The sequence below is a fragment of the Myotis brandtii genome, unplaced genomic scaffold (genome assembly GCF_000412655.1).
Source record: "Myotis brandtii unplaced genomic scaffold, ASM41265v1 scaffold144, whole genome shotgun sequence".
NCBI classification, from domain to species: domain Eukaryota; kingdom Metazoa; phylum Chordata; class Mammalia; order Chiroptera; family Vespertilionidae; genus Myotis; species Myotis brandtii.
Window position 1 is genome coordinate 2,803,031 of NW_005355159.1, and position 23,390 is coordinate 2,826,420.

The 23,390-nt window shown below is 42.5% G+C and overlaps 1 protein-coding gene across 3 annotated transcripts in view; it reads right to left on the minus strand.

Moving 5' to 3' along the window:
• Positions 1–23,390, minus strand: part of TLN2 (talin 2) — a 434,110-nt gene that overhangs the window by 141,703 nt on the left and 269,017 nt on the right. For all 3 annotated transcript variants that reach the window (XM_014535497.1, XM_014535498.1, XM_014535496.1), the window contains 10 exons: positions 22,586–22,649; positions 21,447–21,551; positions 15,054–15,209; positions 9,733–9,834; positions 8,843–8,919; positions 5,865–6,045; positions 4,690–4,803; positions 2,406–2,514; positions 1,429–1,637; positions 772–870 (listed from right to left, as the gene is read on the minus strand). In XM_014535497.1, the coding sequence (XP_014390983.1) occupies positions 772–870; positions 1,429–1,637; positions 2,406–2,514; positions 4,690–4,803; positions 5,865–6,045; positions 8,843–8,919; positions 9,733–9,834; positions 15,054–15,209; positions 21,447–21,551; positions 22,586–22,649 (1,216 nt within the window). The remainder of the gene's footprint in view (positions 1–771; positions 871–1,428; positions 1,638–2,405; positions 2,515–4,689; positions 4,804–5,864; positions 6,046–8,842; positions 8,920–9,732; positions 9,835–15,053; positions 15,210–21,446; positions 21,552–22,585; positions 22,650–23,390) is intronic.

Genomic DNA, 23,390 nt, shown 5'->3' on the forward strand with positions numbered 1-23,390 from the left:
TCTCTCTCCCTCTTCCTTCCTCTCTGAAATCAATAAAAAGATAGTTTAAGAAAACAAAAGCAACAACAATAAAAACTACCCTCAAATAGATAAAACAAGATTGGCCATGAGTTGATAATTGGGAAGGCTGGGTGGTAGATACAAGGGAGTTCATGATATTATTCCCTTCACTTTTGTGTTTAAAAAATGTCAGTATTTTGACCAATGAGAACAGTTAAATAAGTGCTTTATAATGATGACTGTAAGGGAAATGAGTTTTCCAATTAAATATAAATAAATTAACACACAAACCCCTTACCCCCAAGATAATCCACCCCAATCTTATTCTTGACAGCTCAAGGAAGATTTGGTTTAAATTACATTTTCCCCGTTTGGGTCTAGACCAGGGGTGGGCAAACTTTTTGACTTGAGCAAAAACCTCCCTCAAATAGATAAAAGATTGGCCACGAGTTGATTCTTGGGAAGGCTGGGTGGTAGATACAAGGGAGTTCATGATATTATTGCCTTCACTTTTGTGTTTAAAAAATGTCAGTATATTGACCAATGAGAACAGTTAAATAAGTGCTGTATAATGACGACTGTAAGTGAAATGAGTTTTCCAATTAAAAAAATTAAATTAACACACAAACCCCTCACCCCCAAGATAATCCACCCCAATCTCAATATTCTTGACAGCTCAAGGAAGATTTGGTTTTACATTACATTTTCCCCGTTTGGGTCTAGACCATCACTTAGGCTCCTTTCCAAGACTATGGGCTGCAAATATCTTACTTGGAATCGCTCATCAGTCTCATTCTCTCCGATCTGTCTCAGAAGATCCCCACTGGCCTGTCCAATGCTTCCAGCAGCCGTCAAAACCGTCTGTCGGGGCTATGAACAAAGAACACACATTGGTTGGAAGGAAAATGCACTTCCTGCGCAGAACCGACCGACAGGCAGTGCCGGGAGGGAACCTGCAGGATTGGCAGTCCTGCACCTAAACGAGAATCTCCAACTATCTGCCAGCCAGGAGACATAACGTCCTGGCCAAATCTGTGCGAGGAAGTGCCCAAGGTCTCACAAACCAGCGGATGGGTTTGAAATGTTGAACGAAGGAGTCTTGTTCAGCTGGTAGGAAGGTGACTCATGCTTTATGGAATTTAGGGCACAAAACTTGTATCCCTTTTAAACGTGTATTTGTCACATCTGTTCATTTCTGAGTACCTTGGGAGGGAGAAGGGAGGCTTCCTACTAAGAGTTCAACTAGTCCTGAATGTTGAACCATCGGTTCTGAACCCAGTTTAACAACTTGCAAACCCTACCGCTTTTTCACGTGCCCCCTCAGGACGGAAGGAACAGCTCTAGAAGCAAGAGCCCCATCCCTGGAACTCAAAGGCTGCACCTGTCACAGCAGAACCCAAGAGACGGCTTGCCCCAAGAAGAGCTCACCTCTCCAGAAGTAGGCTGCACCGCTTTCAGCAAGTCCGACACTGCCCCGGCGAGGGTCCTTGCAGCTCTGAGCAAGTCCTCCCCGCTGCCCACCTCATCGTCCATGAGGGCCGCCAAGAGCTTCACGCCCTTGGACATCTCCGTCAGGTTGGAAGAAATGGTGGTGATTGCACACCCCACAGCTGTGTAGTCCGTGTCTGCCGGGTCACCTGGGGCAGAGAAGGACCATCTCGGTCAAAGGAGGGTGGTGAAGAGGGAGGAGAGCCCAGTTGGGCAGGAGATACGTGGCCAGGGGGCAGCAGCTCGCCACCCACCACGCTGCAGGAGTCAGACACAAGGCACCGCATGTGCACAGTGAGACGGGTGGCTCCCTATCTCCAAGATGCTGCTCTTCACAGGCGCCTTCACCCTGAGGCCGCCTACAGTGCAATGCTGAGCACAGGCACCTTTGAAATTCCAAAGGAAGGCTGAGCATCTCACGCCTTTTGCATTAGGCCACTGTCAGCAGCTTAGGGAGGTCAACTCTGCTGCTGAAACGGTCAGGCTGCTCAGGGAAGCGAAGACATTCCCTGGCCCTCACTTGACAGTGTTGGGCGGGGAGTGATGCTACGGCAGAAGAGACTACTGCTGGACAAGACAGGAGGCACGCACGACGGATCTCGTCACTCAGACTATAAGCTCCCAGAGGGGAGAAACAGGCCTCCACGTACTTTGAAGTATGTCCAGCACACTGATGAACAAGGAGAAGGGCGACGTAAGTGCTTTTTAATGACGCTACATGATACAGACACAAAGGGATGAACAGTCTCCACATTTCTCCTGGGTCAGTGGGAGAAAATGCCTGAAGCACACAGGGTGCCTAAAAATAGACTGTCGTCTCATAATATGAAAATCTGTTTCAATCAAAGAACCTTTTTTAAAAAACACACACACACACACAAAAACCACAACATACCACAAACCCCTCAGGGTCTTACCGGCAGTGAGGTTAACAACTGAAGCTGTTCCAGCTGTGATGGCATCGACCTGAGAGTGGATTTCGTGTTTGGATTCGTCGACTTTATTCTGAACCCATACCCTAGACGCCTGCAAAACCAGACAAGCACATGACACAATCACTGCACGGAATTACCCAGGAAACCAGAGAAGTCGTGCCATAAAATGAGACCAGTGTTCTGGCTACGCTCTTACTGGGCCGACACCAATGAGACCCTGAAGTCATCTTAAACAATGTCTGTAACAGGCCTTTTGCTCCTGCATTGAGGCTAAACAGCATGTAAATTTTCCACGTTTTTTACGCTGTTGTTTTTTTTTTTTAACTTTTAAGATCTTACAAAAATTCTATGTAGCTGTATTTGGGTGAATTCAATAAAAATGAGAATAGTTGATGTCTCATGATAATACTGCATGTTAGCACCAGCAATTGTTGCTAATTTTTTCTTGTTTTTTAGAGAAAGTGTATAGAATTAGGGTGTCTCAGCTCATGAGTGTTCTCTGTCAACATGGGGGTTGTCTTCTGTTTACAACATGAATGCCACATAGATGTGGTTCCTTTCCTGGTAGGATTTTGGGGGGTGGATGGGTCAAGACCCCTGTTCTAGATCCAGCTCTACCACTAACAAGTGGTACAACCTTGGGCAAATTTTATCCAGGCCCTGAACCTCACATTTCTTACACTGTAGGAATTCAATGGTCTCTAACAGCCTTCCCAGCTCTTACAGTTTATGTTCATGGGAACCTACAGATCGCAAATTCTCTTTTCTGGCATTTCTGGACTTAGTCAAATGACCATTTACACTATTAATGGCAACCCTACGGAAATAGACTGACGCTGATCTGCTCCCTAAAACATTCCAAAAATACTAATCTAGGTTCAGGATGTGCCTAGCACTACTAATATGTTTTGTATACTAATTCTTAGAAAATTGATGCAGAATGTTAAATCCCAGTATATTAAAATTCTACCTTACAATTGTGCTGAGTTTGGGAGTCTGCCATATGTTTCACTCTGACGTTCCCCAGAGCAAATGTTTAATGATTTCTGGGAGACACGGCACTGAGACAAGCAGTACCCTGCTCAAGACAAAATGACCCAGGGTACAATTCCAAACTGCCCAAACCACCTCTCATTGGAGAACTTAGCTGACAAGAAGGCTCAGAAAGTGTCCTTGTGAGGGAGCGAAGGGGATCCAGTCCTTGAGTGTTGAATATAAAGTACACATTTGTATACAAGTACACAAACAAACAACAGGACTTCAGGGAGAACTTGGAGCAGTTTGTCCTGGCTGGACAAGATGAGCTACAGACTGTATCTTGGTTCTGGCCTCTATGATGGCCCTGTCAGTCCTAAAACAGTGGATTTCAACCCTGGCTGCCCAGTAGAGTCACCTGGGAAGGTGGAAAAGCACTGCTACCCAGGCCACCCCCAGAGACACAGATTTGTTTGGCTTGAGCCTTAGGCTTTGGCCTTAAAGCTCCTCAGGTGATTCTAATGTGCAAAGGAGGGCTGAGAAGAACTAAAATGTAGATTCTGATTCCGAAGGGGAAGGCCCACGATTCTGCACTCTCAGGAAACCCCAGGTGTTGCCAGTGCTGCTGGCCCCTGGGCTATGATCTGCAAAGCCAGGGGCCTGGTGACTCCATGCAGCAGTAGCTACAGGACCACAGCTAATTACCCCGCCCTGCTGAACAGCTCAGGAGTAGTGGTTCTCAAAGCACAGTCCCCAGAAAAGTGGCAACAGCATCACCAGAGACCTTGCTGGACATGCACATTCTCAGGCCCCGCCCCACACCTACTGAGTCAGAAGCAACCTGTTTGAACCAGCCCTCCTAGCGGTTCTGTTGCACGCTAAGGTTTGAAACCCACTTGTAATAACAAAAGTAGCTGATACTCATGAGCTCTCACGTGTGTTAGGTGCTTTATTAAGAACTCTGCACGTGATTAGATTATCGAGTCCTCACTACCACCCTACTTATGGATGACATATGGAGGCTTAGAGGAAGTTGCCAGATTCACGCAGCCACCGGGCAGTGGAGCTTGGGATTGAGCCCACATGATGTGACTCTAGGGCCCAAGCTGTGAGCCCTCGCCAGGTACTGCCAACAGCCAATAGCACCCTATGATTCTCTCCTCCTAGGAGAGTCAATGCCTCATTATCTTGGAAAAGGCATGGTTTTCACTTCACCTGGCTGAGTCCAGAGTGCAGAGCCCTGTGTCCTGCCTGGGCAGAGACACTGAATGAAACCACGTGCAATATTTACCATATCCTGGCCGAGAGGCGGCAGTGAGTCAAGCTCGCTGAGGTCGTCCTGGGCCTGCTGGACAGCATGCATGCTCGTGTTGATGGTCCCCATGAGGGCCTGCTGGGCCGAGGTCTACAAAGACAGATAAACACAAGGTGGTCATACCGTGGCTCCAGCCCTGACACAGCCCTCTACAAAACAAGTTGAAACTGAACCCCTGCTCAAGACAAAGTGACCCAGGGTACAATTCCAAACTGCCCAAACCACCTCTCATTGGAGAACTTAGTTAGCTGACAAGAAGGCTCAGAAAGTGTCCTTGTGAGGGAGCGAAGGGGATCCAGTCCTTGAGTACTGAATATAAAAGACCTCAGGCATGGGAAGCGTGTGTTACACCAGAACTCTTCCTGGTAAACAAGTAAGGATTCCACCTCCACCTACAGCCAACATGCCTCTTCAGAATCGAATTATTTCTGAGCTTTCAGTCTCTTCAGCTTTCAAACAGTTCTTGCCCCAAAGCACAGGATCCCTGAGTAGACCCAAGAGAGACACTGCAGCAGGGGGACCATCACAGTGGAAGGAACCAATGATCCACTGTGGGGAGTGGGTGTGGTTCACTACAGACCAGGTCTACGCCTAAGACTCTCAGAGGGGTATCTGGGCTAATTACTAGTAGCAGCTTGACACTGCTAAGGCAAGGAAGCAGGTTTCTACCAGTCACATGGAGAGGACACTATTTCTCTTCCAGCCTCAGAGGACAACTGTGATCCTAGACAGGAAGGTACCAGTGCCACACAATTAAAAGGAAACGTGCTGAGAGTTAGGCATCAGGACTGCACGGCTGAAGAGCCAGGATCCAGACAGGAGCTAGCAAGAGTGTGGATGGCACACAGCCTAGCCCAGGGGTGGGCAAACTTTTTGACTCAAGGGCCACAATGGGTTCTTAAACTGGATCGGAGGGCCGGAACAAAAGCATGGATGGAGTGTTTGTGTGAACTAATATAAATTCAAAGTAAACATCATTACATAAAAGGGTACGGTCTTTTTTTTTTTTTAGTTTTATTCATTTCCAATGGGCCAGATCCGGCCCGCGGGCCGTAGTTTGCCCACGGCTGGCCTAGCCCCACACCGATGCCCCTCCCTGCACACCAGAGGCAGCACCCTGACGTGCAGGGTGAGTGCCTGGGGAGCCTCACCAGTGGGGGCATGTGGCCTCGGTGCATCTGCCCAACCATGACCTGCTGCTGCGGCGAGGGCATGCTGCCAACGTTGAAGGTCTCTGGCCCGCTGGAGCCCGAGCGCATCACGGCCGGCAGCGCCACGGAGCCGTGCTCCACCTTGCCCGTCCGGTTGAACTGCTGCTGCAGGATGGTGGACCTGTGGGGACAGGCAGTTGGTCACTGTGAGATGGCTACTCATGTGCACTGTCATAGACACAACAATTGTCATGAATATTTGCTGCTTTATGCTGTGGAGGCCAACTGAAAAGAGGCACGCATAGACAGGACTGTGAACGAAGAGGCAGACTAAAATGCTCCATTGAAGAAGAACCCTGAGGTGAATGCTTTTTAAAATAGTAATATAAATAACCACTCCCGATGGAGTTAATAGGTTCACGGTGTATGCAATCAGTTGTTCTTAAACACACACAGAGATAGTCCTATAACAAAGATGTTCCAGGTATAAATGAGTTTTGTATACACTGACTTATTCAGCAAATCCTACTGAAATAGCATTCAGTCAACAGATACCTACTGTGTGCCAGGTTCTATTCCAGGCATGGGAACATTTAATCTGAGCTTAAAGGGAGAAGTATGGAAATAAACTTAAAGTAATCTCCACAGCTTCGACCCCCTCCTGTAGGTCCAATGCCATTGGCCATGGAGGATTTCAAACACCCTTGGAGCCTTGATGATGGGCACACTGGCACCTCTTCCAGATGCTTTCAGCTGAAGTCTGGGAAGACTCTTCGGGCATCCAGTAAGGCACAATATATCAGTTTTTCACTGCTTAATACTTTCTTCAAATGAATGATGAGTGCAAAGGACTTGGAACATATGAAGCTAAGAAGTCTGAGGATGGCATATCTGCCTCAGTAGCCCAGTGGACAAACCCGCAGGGGGAGTCTGGAGGAGTCTGGAGGAGTCTGGGTGCATGTGTGGGAGGGAGGCAAACCCGCAGGGGGAGTCTGGAGGAGTCTGGGTGCATGTGTGGGAGGGAGCAGGGTTGGTGAGCACTTGCATTTTGGGCAGGGGCCTCTGTTCCCGAGTATTCAGACCATCATGGATCACTCCCCATCGTCCAGGGCAAAGCTATGAGCCATGCCAGGACACCAAGCAGCAGGCATGCATGGAGAAACATCACTGTCTGTGGAGGGAGTGTCACTAGGGAGAGGGGTCTGTGGCTCCTGTAGGAGGCCAGCTGAAAGCTGGGATCCCACCAACGTCTAATGCAGGGAGAAGTGGAAGATCTAGCGATGCGACCACCTGGACCATTTTTCCGGTCTGCCTTGACCAGCCCCCATCCTGATGCCCAGGGGTGGGGTAGGGGGCAGCACGCTGGGCTCAGACACTTGCTGAGCTCTTCCTAGGTGAAGTGCAAGTGCAGCAGAGCCCTCTGCGGTGAATGCCGCACCCTGTCAGGAAGCACTCACTAATTTCTACTTAATGGTCATTAACAATTCTGAGAACTTAAGGAGTTTTGCCAGAGGTAGCAAGTACAGTATTTGAAATGAGTCACATCAAGTTTGGTTCCAACCTGTGTACTGATGGTACAAATGGGAAAACACCTTCAAGGTGATTATGAAGCAAACTGTGAGAAAGAGGTGCAGGGTGGTGATGATAGAGAAACAAGTACCATGACTAAACAAGTTCAAATGCTGGGCTCTCTCCAATTTTCTGGCACCGTACTAGAGGAAATATCACAAGATCTGAATGTGAGTACTGGCACTGCCACATGAAGGCACCTCAACTAACTTCCATGAGCTTCCGTTTCTGTATCTCTGAATGGCAGAGGACAACATGTGGGTACCTCTGCCATAGGGGGTTGTTGTTGGGGCCAAATAAGATAGAATGTGGGACACACACAGTAAAGACAAAAAGGTTATTCCAGCCCTGACCGGTTTGGCTCGGTGGATGGAGCGTTGGTCTGCAGACTGAAGGGTCCCAGGTTCGATTCCGGTCAAGGGCATGTACCTTGGTTGCAGGCACATCCCCAGTGGGGGGTGTACAGGAGGCAGCTGATCGATGTTTCTCTCTCATCGATGTTTCTAACTCTCTATCCCTCTCCCTTCCTCTCTGTAAAAAATCAAAAAAATATATTTTAAAAAAAAGTTATTCCAACACTCCATTTAACAAAAGGGGGGGGGGGGCGTTGCACAGGTTTCCATTCAATGGGGCTAAATTGAGATAGTTCTGAATTTAATATGATGATGATGATGATGATGATGATGGCAACAGCATTCATTCTGTGCCAGGCATTGTTTTATGTGCTTCATTAGCAAGTCAATCAGCAAAATAAGTAACAGCAAACATTCATTCTGTGCCAGGCATTATTTTATGTGCTTCATTAGCAAGTCAATCAGCAAAATAAAACTTATAAGGAGATATTATCATTATTCCCATTTTATAAATGAGATGGGGGGGTGGGGGGCAGAGAAAATTCATAATGTCCACCAACCCGCAAATGAAAAATACAGCCCCCAGATTTGAACCCCAAGTTTGGCTGCAGCATCCATGTTCTTACCCACTTCCTTCTGCAACATTACAATACATGTACCAAGTGTGGCCCACAAACAGTAACTCCTCCACTGGCTGGATCCCTCCCCCCAAAGGGACAGGATCAAACAAAAGCTCGCTCTCCAGCCCTTTGATGAAAAGGATGCGGTTTATGACGTTTACACCAGAAATGCAGACCAGGACTCCTGAATGTTCCCTGCTGAAGATGTTTTAAACACCTGTTCAGTGTCTCCCTGAAATCGTTAACCCCCAGCTCCCCAGACACCCTGAGCACCGACACTGACAGTCTGAGACCACACTTCAACAAGCCAGACTCATCGACTCATACATTATCTTCTCCTCCATCTGAAGAACTTCCGGGCAACAGGCTCAGAGGGCAGGAGGACCCCTGCCATGCAGTGGGAAGGCAGCTCTCCAGCGCTCTTAACAACACTTACTTTTTTGGGGAGACGGACTCTTCTAACATAGTTGACTCCTCATCACCCTCTAGTCCAAATCTATCTTTACTTTGTTTCTGGAGGTAAAACAAAACACAGAAACAAAAATCAGCAGGTCTTTACACAAGAACGTTTTAAAAGGTGTCACACAAGCAAAAGCATGGAGGTTTATAGCAAATTCCTTAGATTGAATATTTAATAAGTTATGGGTGAACAAAGGCAATAAAAATAAATTATTTACTATGCAGAGATATATAATGTCTTCTGCATTTATTATTGCACAGACCTAATTTCATATAATTAAAATCAAGATGCAGATATTAATACTCTAGTAGAACTTGGGTCTTTGAATGGACTGTATCTAAAAGCTTTAGCAAACTTGTCTGTATGCCACAATGGCATATAACCCTGTTATATTTAGGGAATAAAAACAACGTGAAAAATGCAAAAACATCTTCAGACCCTCAACCTGGGCTCCTACAGAGGCTGGAAAGTGTAACGTAACTACCTAGAGAGGAAGATGCAGAGGGGTTAGTTAGGTTCATTCATTAGCTAAGTGATGCCCTACCACTAATGACCTGGCAGTCAATGATACAGATGATCTGCAGCAAAGTCAGAAATTCTCATTGGATCTTTAGGTCAAAGACCACACACTCAAGCAATCTCAACATCATAGATTAAATTAGTGAATCAAGTACTTCAAATACGGTGTTTTTTTGTGTGTTGTTTTTTTTCCCCCCAGGTAGCCATATCATCTAAACCAGCGGTCGCCAACCTTTCGGACCTCATGGACCACTAGTGGTCCGTGGACCACCAGTTGGCGACCACTGATCTAAACCGAGTCTTAATAAAGAAACCTTGCTTTTCCAATTGGCATCAGTAGGAAATACCTTTTTGAGGATGATATCAATGTAGCCTGCAATCAGCTGGGATATTTGCTCTCCCTCGGTGGTTTGCACTGAGTAGTAACTTTCCTGATATTCCCCAAAATCCTGGAGGGGGAAAGCAGCATTAGGAGAAATATAATAAATCAGATATATCAGCAGTTTTAAAGGTGAGAAGGTCCAGGTTCAAGATGGCATAGACTTAACATGTCCCTGCTCTTCCTTTCTAAATACAACCAAACATCCAAAATCTTATTTGACAAACAGAGTAAAAGGGCTCTCCAAGCTCAAAAGGTGAACTAGCTGGAGGCCTCAGGCCTTGAGAAGCCACATCCACTGACTTCTTGTGTTTTATTTTATACTAGAGGCCGGGTGCATGAAATTCATGCTTGGGTAGGGTCCCTAGGCCTAGTCAGTGATCAGGGCTGATTGGGGCCTTCCGGCTGCCAGCCAGGGCCTTCCTTCATTCCGTGCCACCCCCTGGTGGTCAGTGCACATCATAGCAAGCAATCGACTCCGGGTCTCCCAGTTGAACTCCCGAGGGGACACTTTTGTATATTAGCCTTTTATATATAGAGATCCCTTTACTCCACGCTTGGGTGCTAGAGAGGCCCAACACTTGGAAACTCCAACAAGCAGATTTGAAAAGCCTGTTCTCTGTGGTGAAAGGAGCAGAAGAGGAAAGCCCAATAGAGACCTCGTTGGAGCCCCAACCCAGCTCCATAGCCTGGGCTGCGTTCACCGGCAGCCGCAGAGCAATGAAAGCCCAGTCTGTCCCAGTCCCTGCTCCACAATCCAGGCAGGCAGGTGGTTTGATCTCCTGCAGCCGTGGCCAGAGTGAAACCCTGTGTCTCCCTGTCCTCCACCCAGTGGCATAACAAGACTCAGGTCCAGTGGCTTCTGCCTCCCCGCAGAGGTCACCCAGCAGTAGCAGGTGGCCCAGGGAAGTGCCCTCCTCCCTCACAGACAGCAGCGAGGTCTGAGCAACAATCCCAGCAGTGTCAAAAGAACAAAGGAGTCCAGAATAGCACTGCACGGGTTCAGAAAATGAACTGTCATTGCAACTAAAGCGCACAAAGATAAGCTTAGAACTAAATCTATATAAGGTGATTGATAAAATAGAAAATTTAAATCAGATCATGAGTCTTCTAATATATAACCAAAATGTCTAGGATTCAACTGAAAATCACTATTTATATCAAGAACCAGGACAACTACAATATGAATAAGAAAAGAAAATCAATTGATGCCAATACTGAAGGTGAATCAGATGTTGGAATTCTCTGATAGGGGTTTTAAAGTAGCCATCATAAAAAATGTTTCAATCAATTAGAAATTCTCCTGAAACAAGTGAAAATATTGGAAAGTTCCAAAAACATAAATGTAAGTAATTAAACAGATGAAACGAAAATTATAGAACTGAAAAATGCAATAACCAAAATAAAATAGTGTAGAGATGAGAGAGGACTGAATCAGTAAACTTGAATTTAGTCAATCAGAGCATTAGAGAGGAAATGGACAGAACAAGCAGAGCTTCAAGGATCTATGAGACAACAAACAGCAAAAGATCTAATATACATGTCATCATCAGAATCCCAGAAGAACAGTGTGAGACAACAACAAAAAAAAGTATTTGAAGAAATGCTGGCTGAAAACATGCCCAAAATAAAGAAGCTAAGCAAACCCCAAACAGAACAACCCCTAAGAAATCCACACCAGTAACTTTTTAGAAAAATAACTGATTTCAGTGAAACAGGAAGGACCTAGAAGAAGCAACAGGAGAGCCTGGGCTGGGTGCTGTGGCTCACTGGGAAGTCAGAGAAAAGGGGGCCTTGGAGACAGGGTTAGGGGGTGAGCCTGGGGTGAGCTGCTGCTGCCCATTGCTCCCCTGGTTGCAAGTCTCCTGGGGACTCTTAGAGTTTAGGACACATGCCTGTTGGGGAAGATGAGGGGAAGGGAATGGCGCAGGTGTGCTCCCCAGTGGGAGAGTGTGCCCACACCAAGAACTTTTGAAAACTAGGGACAAAGAAAAATATTTAAAACAGCCATAGAAAAGTGACATATTATCGAGAAACAAACATACTATCTGCAAATGAACTTGAATGACAGAAAATTCTAATCTGGAACCCTGGAGGCCAGAAAGGAGTGGCATGACATTTTTTAAGTGCTAAAAAAACACAAACAAAAAAAACACAACTGTACATTTCAAATCCTATATCTGTCAAAATTAACTTTCATGAATAAAGGGGAAATAAGAACATTCTGAGATTAAAAAAACACACAAAACAACCCTAAGAGAATTTGTTGTTGGCTGACCTATCTTTAAAGAATGGCTAAAGGAGGCTCTCCAAACATAAAGAAAATGGTAACAGAAGAAGGCTGGAAAGTTTTAAAAGGGGAAGAACAATAGGATGGATAAAAATATAAATAAATGTAATTAACTATCCTTTACCTCGTAAGTTTTTAAAGTCATAGTTTATGGTTGAAGCAAAAGTTATAACACCATCTCATGTGGTGTTCAATGCATTTAGAATATTTAAACAATAACACTTAAAAAGTGGGAAGTGTAGAGACCTAAATGGAAGGTTGGTTTCTACACTTTACTTGAAGTGGTAAAACAATGAAAGCAGTAGGCTGCAATTAATTTCATATGTATATGTTCACAACTAGAAAAATTATTAAGAACATCATACAGAGAGATATACTAAAAACATAAATAAATAAAAATGAAACTCTAAAAAATGTAACCCCCCAGGAAGGCAAGAAAAACAGAGGAAAAAGAAATAGAAGGGACAAACAAACAAACAAAAATTATAAAATGGTAGACTTAAGCCCTGACATAAAAAATTAGCTAAAACTCAAATGGTCTAAACATGCCAATTAAAAGAAAGACATTGACAGGGTGGATTTAAAAAAATAAAAGAAACCACAACCCAACTCTATGCTCTTTATATGAAACACATTTCAAATATAACTAGACTACTAATAAAAGGATAGAAAAAATTTGACATGCAAACATTCATTTAAAATATGAGTGGCTATATTAATATAAGATAAAGACTTCAGAGCAAAAAAAATTTACTAGGAAGAAAATATGTAACAATAAGACAATTTCTCCATTAAGAAGATAAAGGAATCTTAGATGTATAGAAACCAAACAATAGGGCTTCAAAATATATAAAGCAAAAACTAATAGAGATGAAAGGAGATATGGAAAAAGCCAGAGTTGCTGTTGGGAACTGACTGAATAACTAGACAGAACATTAACAAGGATACAGAAGACTGGAACAACACCATTAACTAACAGGATCTACCTGGCATTTATAGAACACTTCACTCAACAGCAGAATACACATTCTTTTCAATCACTCAGAGAACATTCTCCAAGAATGATCATATCCTAGGATATAAAACAAATCTTAAAATGCTAAGAAATAAAATTATACTTAATATGTTCTTTGGCTGTAATAAAGCCAAAGTAAAAATCAATAACAGACAATTGGAAAATCTCTATAAATACTTGGAAATTAAATTAAGGCTAGGAATAGGAAGGAAACAAATATTACATGTTACAAACATAAAACCAACCATATACTTTAATAAAAATAATGAAAATTCATTGTTTTCTGCTTGAGGTAGTTACTGAAATTCATAACTATGTAAAACTTTGTTTTTAACAAAGCAATACTTGGACCTAGTTTAAAAAAGACCAATCTTGCTAAGCGGTATATGATAACACATAGCTGTCCTCTGCCCTACACATTTCTGCCTTCACTTTCCAATCCCGACCTCCACCTCAGACAACCATTTTCAACCCTTTTAAGCAGTTTCTTCCACTATAAGTCCTCACTTAACATCATCGTTATGGGAAACAATGTACAACGAAACAAAATTTACCAAAGGCTAATTGATATAAACCAGAGTTAAGTTCCTAGGGAATCTCATCAACGGTATAATGAAATGATGTTATTTGAGGATCTGCTGTATTTCTAAATAACATGTTTATATTAATTTCTTGATTTATCTATTTTAGAAATGATCCACAACTTCCTGCAATGGCAAATGAGAATGTAGTTCTCTAAGTATGAACACTCATTTTTAAGGGCCATGTAGGTACAGGTGTTACTGATTATAGGAGGAAAGAAGGTATGTTTTCTGAAGATTTCTTCTAACTGGCGTGAGTCTATCAATTGATGACCAACTTAGATAACTGATTACTCCCTCCAAGGCCACTTCCTTACACCTTTTTTTCTGATAACCTATTATGAGCTCTTGCCTCAATGCCAGCTGATATTTCACGTGTTCAGCAGAGCTGGAGAATAGTTGTGAAGAAACCGACAAATTTTAATTTTTTTTTTAAATTTCTCTTCTTACTCAACTTGCCCTACTAATTCTCACATGTAAGTATGACTATTAGTTAAGGCTACACAGTTAAACTCTGCTAAGAGCATATTGAGGTGAGCAGGAGTTCAGAGGTCTGAAGGCTTACGACAAACACACTGTTCATATTTTCCATGTGTTTCACACTGGGCATTTCATCATGACCATGTCATTTGATCCCAGCAACTCTGTGAAGCAGGTGTTGCTATCCCCATTTTACAGCTGAGAAAGCTCAGGCTCAGTGAGGACAGGTGACTTGAGCAAGGTTACAGAGCTCAGAAATGACAAGCTGGGGTAGAATACTACCCCAAAGTCTACGCTACTTCCACTATACAGCATGCTCTGTTTCTAGGCAGGCGTGGCACATCTTGACCTCAGCAAGATGTCACGGTTCTTAGGAACTTCTACAGAAGTTAAGGCTCAGTGAGGACAGGTGACTTGAGCAAGGTCACAGAGCTCAGAAATGACAAGCTGGGGTGGAATACTACCCCAAAGTCTATGCTACTTCCACTATACAGCATGTTCTCTTTCCAGGCGGGCTGGGAAAACACACCTCAGCAAGATGTCACGGTTCTTAGGAACTTCTACAACAATCAGAGATAAAGGGCGCCTTTGGATGGGCCTCAGAGCATTAGAGTTTCCTTTTAGGGTATGCTAGGGATGGCATCAGGGACACAGACGGAGAAGCATCCTGTGAGTGGCTCTTCATAGAGACATTCTTACTTAAAGCACCAGAGAGGAGGGGGTGGCCAAGGATACCCAGCTTTTATACATCTCCCTCAGTTCTGGACCAGTCCCCATGCCCACCCCATGGTCTCCCACCATCTGTCCTTCTCCACACTGCCCGCTAAGGCCAGGGAAACCCAGTGGGCTTGTACTGTTTCTCCTGCCTCACCATATTACCCAAAGCCATGTGGGCCCCCTCGTTGCCCTCTGCCAGTCCCTACCAACGTGAAGCTCTTGGGTGAGGCTGCCCAGCGCTTGACTGTGGTGAGCGGCCACTCCTGCAGCACTTCCTTGGTCTTCTCGTCCACGCGCATCACTGAGTCCTTGGTGATGCCCAGCAGGCGGGGCACCAGCTTGTTCTTGCCTTTCATCTTTTCCTGAAACAGGAGATACGAGGTCAGCGTTCTTCTTCTGAATACATTTGATTTTGTCAAATAATCAATAACATTGCAATGTTTTACCTGTGGTCAACTTACATACACTGTGTTTCAAAATAGGCAGAACTACCGAGTCTTAAAAATCTTTACTGATTATTAGTTTTAATAATTGTTTAAGAAACAGTAATCATGCCTATTAAATTAATGGATACCTACCTGTCACGCACACCTGAAGAAATTCGAGATCAGTTAATAACTTAGGAGAAACATACAGGTGAATATTTTTGTGATCACTGAGTGCGAAAGGACTCTTTATCCCAAAATAAAAATATATATATATAAAGGAAATGATTAATAGTTTTAACTACAAAATATAATGGACTTCAATATATCTAAAAAAGAGAAAGAGAGGTAGGAGAAAAAGAAAGAAACCTCATCATAAACAAAATGAAAAAGCAAATGACCGGGGAATAAATATTTACAACAAATACAAAGATAAAAAATTTCGTATATGTTGTATGTGAAAGGTTATCATAAATCAACAATAACTAGCAAAGAACATACACAGAAACTGTTTAAAATAATAATTAGGTAATAAGTAATCAACAATTGGATAAATGTTCATGTATATAAGATGGCAGATTTAAAAAAAACAGAATTAAAGAAGATATAAAGGGGAAACACTGTTGAGGGAATTGAAAATGGCATAGCCTTTATAGAATAAATGTGTCAATAATGAATGAAAGCTTTAGAAATATTTCTACTTTTGACACATCTTGCTTTTAGAAACTTGTTAAAAAACAAATTATAAATGGATGTGAAGATTATACAGCAAGAAGGTTCATCTTGAGTTTACCATAGTGGAAATGAGAAATAACCAAATTTTCAATAAATAGGGGATTTGAAAAATTATTGCACAAATAACAGACTACTCTACAACTCTTAAAATGTATATTATAAGAAAACAATTGGACAATACAGTTTTCACAGTATATTATAAAATAAAAATCAACAGTTTGCACTGCATAATCCTAAAGGAAGTAGAATTTTAAGCATAAATTTTAATTTAAAACATTAAAAGAAAATTTAAAAAAGAAAATTTTATTATGTGAAAAAATGGTGGCAACAATCATCTCAAGTTATTTGTATTATTTTCTTGAGCTTTTCCTTATTCCCAAAATTTCACCCAATATACATCTTTTTGTTGTCAAGGAAAAACAAACTTTTCCAATAATACTTGCTGAAATCTCGTGATGTCTACACCACGTTTCCCTAAGAATACATATACAAATTAGCACACAAAGTGTGTATATATAAGTAGGTGTGAGTACAAGGGGACAGGCACTCAACACAGGGCAGGAGTGTGCTACATGTTAGTCTTTTCCATTAATTTTCAAAGCATCCCTTAAATGTTGGCATCATCATCATCATCCCTGTTTTGAAATGAAGGGACCAGCAACTTGCCCAAGGCAGATAGCAGTGAGTAGGAAAGCCATGATTAGGACACAAATTTGAATAGCTCAAAAATACTTCTGATTTCAAAAGCAGACTGTCTACCACAGTGTACTTCTTCTGGGGGAAGCAATTAGAAAAAAGCAAAAAATGCCTCCTCCTGGCCCCCAAGGGCAGTTCATAAATCAGGTGGTGAAGGTCCCAGCACACCTCCAGCTTCCTCCCTGGAGGAAGAGATAACAGCATCGGGAATCTGCGTGGGTGGCCAAGGAGTGGAGTGTGCATTGCAAGAACCTCCCAATCCTTATGAAAGCAAAGAAGAGTCAGACTCTGTGGAGAGACAACAGTTCCACAAGAGGTGAAATCAGTGCCCGTGGAGGATGCCCATCGGTCTAATTTGGCTTCAGGAGCCACACAGAGAGTTAGGTGGAGAGGCCCTGGGCAGCTGGTTTAGTCACACATGGAGGAATGAGATGGTCAAAGGGTACAAACTTGTAATTGTAAGAGGAATGAGTTCTTACAATTACTGTAGTCAACAATATGGTATTATATACTTAAAAGCTGTAAAGAGAGTAGATCTTAAATGTTCTCTACATAACAATAAAAATATGATAATTATGTGAGGAGGATATAACCTCATTGTGGTAATAATTTTACAATATATACATGTAACAATTCATCACATTGTACACCTTAAACCTCCACAATGTTCTATGTCAATTATATCTCAGAAAAGTTGGGAGAAAAAGATAGCTTCATCTGATAATTTTATATGAAGCCACTAAGGTGTTTGATAACATTCAGCACCTATTCATTATAAATATTTCTTTAAAATGCTGGAATATATATACTTTCTCAAAGAGTATTTCAATCCTATTATCAGTATTCTACTTAATAGAGAGATGCTAGAGAGAAATATATAAATATTGGGATATGAACAAGTTACCCTTTAAAATCTTACCCTTCAACATTATTTTGGAAGTTCTGGAAAATGCAGAAAGATTTTTTTTTTTAATTCTAAGCATTAATTCAGGGAATGAAGGAACAAAATTATTTATTGCTATGATTGTTTATCTTATAACAAGATACCAGAATCATTTCTTAACTATTTACTTTGAAATAATCACAGATTAACAGGATGCTGTGAAAGTAATACAGACAATAAAAAAATCAGATATAATAAGTGTGTGTGAGGATGTAGAAAAATTGGAGCCCTAATACACTGCTGGTGGTCCTTTAGAAAATAGTTTGGAAGTTCCTCAAATAATTAAACATGGAGATAACATACAATCCAGCAATTCCACTCCTAGGCATACATATCCAAGAGACTTCAAGGCATATGTCCACAGAAAAGGTTGTACATTAATGTATATAATAGTATTTAATCCATAGGTGGAGACCCAAATGTTTATCAGCTGATGAATGGATGAACAGTGTTATATTCACCTTAGCTCCTGGCAACCACCCATCTTATTCTCTGTTTCTATGATATCCACTTTTTAAAATTTCACATATAAGTGAAATCATATAGCATTTGTCTGACTTATTTCACTTAGCATAATGCCCTCCAGATCCATCCATGTCGTGGCAAATGGCAGGATTTCCTTCTTTTCTAAGGCAGAATAATATTACACATAATAATATTACACAGTGGTAATTTTTGTTAGTGGTGTAACGGTCAATTTAATTCTTCTGCATGTGAATGTTGTTTTCCCAACACCATTTATTGAAGAGACTATCTTTTTCCAATGTGTATTCTTGGCTCCGTTTGTCAAATATTATTGCTGTATATGCATGGGTTTATTGCAGGCTCTTGATTCTGTTTCATTGACTTATGTCTTGTTTTTATACCAGTGCCATACTGTTTAGATTCTATAGCTTTATAATATAACTAGAGGCCCAGTGCACAAACTTTGTGCACTTGTGGAGGTCCCTCAGCCCGGCTTGTACCCTCTTGCAGTCCAGGAGCCCTCAGGGACAGTCAGACATCCTTAGCACTGCTGCAGAGGCAGGAGAGGCTCCCACCACCGCTGCTGTGCTCACCAGCCATGAGCCCAACTCAGGGCTTCTGGATGAGTAGCATTCCCCCTGTGGGAGCACACTGACCACCAGGGGGCAGCTCGCATTGAGCATCTGTCCCCGGTAGTCAGTGTGCGTCATAGCCATTGGTTGTTCCACCATTTGGTCAATTTGCATATTAGCCTTTTATTATATAGGATTTGAAATGAAGCTGTGTGATGCCTCCTGTTTTCTTCTTTCTCAAGATTGCTTTGGCTATTTGGGATCTTTTGTGGTTCCATACAAATTTTAAGATTTTGTTTTCTGTGAAAAATGTCAATGGAATTCTGATAGGAGTTGCATTGAATCTGTAGATGGCTTTAGGTAATATGAACGTTTTTAACAATATTAACTCTTTTGATCCATGAACATGGGGTATCTTTCCATTCATTTGTATTTTCTTTAATTCCTTATACTTTTAGGTGTATAGATCTTTCACTTCCTTGGTTAAATTTATTTCTAAGTATTTTTTTATTGCTTTTTGATGCTATTGTAAATGGGGGTTGTTTTCTTTATTTCTTTCTCAGTGCATTCTGTATGATGTCATCTTATTTGCCTTATTTATCTAATTTATTAAGTTCATTATTTCATAACATTTAATTATTCCTGAATTCTCAGATGTACTACTTTTAAAAGCCTGCAAACTATATGGTCAAGTAAACAATATTTATAAAAATCACTTTAAAAATTAAATGTAACTAAATAGGACCATTGAGTAAAAAGTAAAGTTAGTAGCATTTTCACTTTTATTATGTGATGGAAAACAAAATTATTGAAAACCAAAATTTGAGTATCTAATATGTATATGAAAGTTGTCAGTACTGCGTACCTCCTTGACCCTGACCTCACTACAAAGAGATGTAATTTGAGAAAAAGTGAGAAAAGGAAGGAAGGAAGGAAGGAAGGAAGGAAGGAAGGAAGGAAGGAAGGAGAAAATTCTATTCCTTTCTCATTTTTCCTTAAATACCTTTGTAACCGAAGAGTCTTCACTTGACCAAATCTTAAAGACCCTGTGATAACCAGATCTATGCTCTATCTCCAATTATCCGACTAGTCATGGACAGATTATTCTCAGGTGCTAAACTGCTTTTGGAGAAAAAATTTTGTTCCTGTAATTTTCTGTTCAATTTCTTCTTTTTTTTTTAATTAAATCTATTGGGGTGACATCCTATATAATAAAACCGTAATATGCAAATCAAACAGCGGAACCACTGATCTGTATGATGTGCACTGACCACCAGGGGGCAGATGCTCAATGCAGGAGCTGCCCCTGGTTGTCAGTGCGCTCCCACAGGGGGAGTGCCACTCAGCCAGAAGCTGGGCTCATGGGAGGCCAGTGCAGTGGCGGTGGCGGGAGCCTCTCCTGCCACCTCTGCTGCAGGCGGGCAGTAAGGAGCTAGGGGTCCTAGAGTGTGAGAGCCCCAGACTGTGACAGGGATGTCTGACTGCCAGCTTAGGCCTGATCCTGGCAGGCAGAGATCCCCTGAGGAATCCCAGACTGCGAGAAGATGCCCCCCCAGGTGCATGAATTTCGTGCACTGGGCCTCTAGTTGTTTAATAAAATTATAGAGGTTTAAGTGTACAATTCTATAATGCATTGTGTGTTCACCATCCAAAGTCAAATCTCTTTCTGTCACCATATATTTGACCTTACTTTATAACTACATGTAGTTTACTGTATCCTATTTATTTCCCTAAATTTGCTGACCTATATGCATAGCACTGAAACCGACTGTGTGAAATCTGATGGAAAACAATGTAAATGTAAGAAATTAATTTCATATGTTTAAGACTTAAAAAGCCCCTCAAAATAGATGGAAAGTGATGCCAATATCAGTGGACATGCTGAAAATTTAATCTCTGTTCCTGTGATAGGGATTACATTTTAGAACTGATCTGTCACCTGTTGCCCTACAAAATAATGAATAAAAATGAGCTTGGTCTTAGAAACAAAGTAATTCACCCATATGTTTTTCATTTGCAAGGGCTGGATATTTTCTGGTGTAAAACTGAAAAAGAAAAGGAAGGACTGAAATAGAGTATGTGAGCTCAGGATGCACAAAGGAGAAATGAAGCTAACAGGAGGGTTTATCAGTCAACTTAAGAACATACCTACCAGGGGCCTCCCTCTGAAATTCACGGGTTGAGTTTAAAAGAACCACCTCTTTCCTTCTGTTAGGAAGACAAATCTGAACCACCTCTTTCCTTCTGTTAGGAAGACAAATCTGAACCACCTCTTTCCTTCTGTTAGGAAGACAAATCTGAACCACCTCTTTCCTTCTGTTAGGAAGACAAATCTGACGAGAACACATCTAAATGTCACAGGAATCCCAGACCCATTTGCAAATATACATCTTAAGTTCCTTACTGACCACAGGAATTTGATTGGGTTTGCAGTGGTCAACGACCTTCACTTAGTCCAGGGCACTCTTGACAGTCTTAAGTGAAACATTCTCAGGGGGAAAGTCATAATGAGCACAAGGAAACACACCCCTGCAATGACAGTGAGCCAAGCCCAGACACAGCTGCCGGAGGACCGTGGGCAGCGAGGCTCACTCAGCAGCCTCATAGATCATCCACTTCATGTCTCTCCAACAGCTAACGTTGGGTCATTATTGGCCAGATGCTACCTCCGCAAATGCAAACCAACCTTAACAGCAAACACTCTAACAAAAGAAAAAGGTGTGACAAGAGCAAACACTCTCTCCACCACCCTGTCCAACTCACCTTCACCAGGAAAAAGGACACACCATACGTTCGGAGGGACCGGGCGAGTTTGACGTACTTGACCTTGGCTTCTATTTCACTCATCTCTCCACAGTTCTTGTGCTCCTGCGGAAGTGATAGTAGCAGGGACTAGTTATTGCAGCTCCACCAAGAGGTGGACTTGGTGAGAGGTAGTTACTAAATGTGGTGCATAGAGTGTGGCGACGACTGACCAATAAGCAACATTTGTGTAGTAGACCCCTTCACGACACATGTTCCAACTCACCAAGAGTCAGAGTACACGGAAAATTCTAATGCAGTGCTTCTGAACTAGAATTTGAGCCCAAACCCCTACGGATTTCATAACTATATGCACCAATGCACGCATGTGCAAGATGGCAGGAACAAGCTCCATAATTACAATCCAATTTTCAAACAACCCCATGTATCAAAACCAACACTTTAAATGAGAGCCAGAAAAACGTCCTTGTCCAGGGAAGGTAGCATGCTAACATCCATCCACAACATATAGTGTTCCAGAGAGCAGGTTACACAAATGTGTATACATCGTCACTCTGGGAAACAATACTTGGTAAAAAAATAAGTAAATAAGATTTATACATATGAAATTTACATTTCAACTTATATTTACATTTCAACATCAAAGAAGATTTTGATGTTTTGAATTTACTAGAGTGATTGTTTCATGGCAAAGTTGACGGCAGAGCTTTTCTTACTGGTTGCCTAGAATAAACAACTCTCTTTTAGAATAAAGCTGAGTTTTAAAAAGGTACCACTTCCCAAATTCTAGCCTCAAAAACCAACCTATGACAAAGAAGCAACTTGTAGCTTCTTCCTTGGTGCATTTTTAATGGCAAATCACCTTGTTTGAAAGCTACCAAGATAATACCTTGGAAATTAAATGTATGCACATATTTTTTCTCAGAAGGGCTACGTAACCTTTAGCAAGAAGGTGGGGATTAAGATAATAAATCTGCCAGACGTAGAACTGTCAGCTCCTTTACTCTTGAGACACTCATCATTTAGTATATAAGCTGAGTACATGTCTGGGTTACAAAACTATCATGTATGGAGGCCCTTCTCATACTAATACATGAGGGTAGGGAGTGAGAAGAATGATAAATTCACATTCCCAGTACCTGAAATATTCTCTTTTCAGCTCCTCTCTGCTTGATGTATTCTTTGGGCAGGAATTCCTTTAGACTGAGAGAGAGGAAGAGAAAAAGTACAGCATTTATGTTCTGTGATGAGAAGGAAAGAAAAGTCTTTTCGTAAAACTCACAGTTAAGTCACTAACTTTCCCAGTATTTTCTAGTTATAATTAATAACAAACTGCCACATCCCACAATGCACTGAATAGGACACAGATATAAAACCAGACTGATAAAAAGGGTGAAGCTAACAAAGGTAAGTGAGAAAGAGTTTCTAGGATATAATATAACTAGAGGCCTGATGTATGAAATTCATGCAAGAGTAGGCCTTCCTTCCCCTGGCGGCTGGCACCAGCTTCCCTCTGGCACCTGGGACCCGGGCTTCCCTCCGGCCACCAGCACCCGGAACCCGGGCTTCCCTCACAGCCCCGGCTTCGTCCAGAAGGATGTCCAGTCTAATTAGCATATTGTGCTTTTATTATTATAGACTAGAGAACCAGTGCACGAATTTGTGCATGGGTGAGGTCCAGCCAGCTTGGGCCCAATTGGGGTGGATTGGAGCTGGGCCTGTCAGGAGGAGGAGATGGCAGGAGGTTGGCCGGCTGGCCCACCCTGATCGGGGACCGATCAGGGCCAGGCCAGCTGGAGGAAGGGGCCTCGGGCAATTGGCTAGCAGGCCCCGCCCCCCATTGGGATTGGGGGGCCAATTGGGGGCGGAGCCGGCCATGGGGAGGGGCTGTGAGCAGTGGGCCTGCCGGCCCTGCCCCCAAATGGGGTGGGGGTACCAATCAGG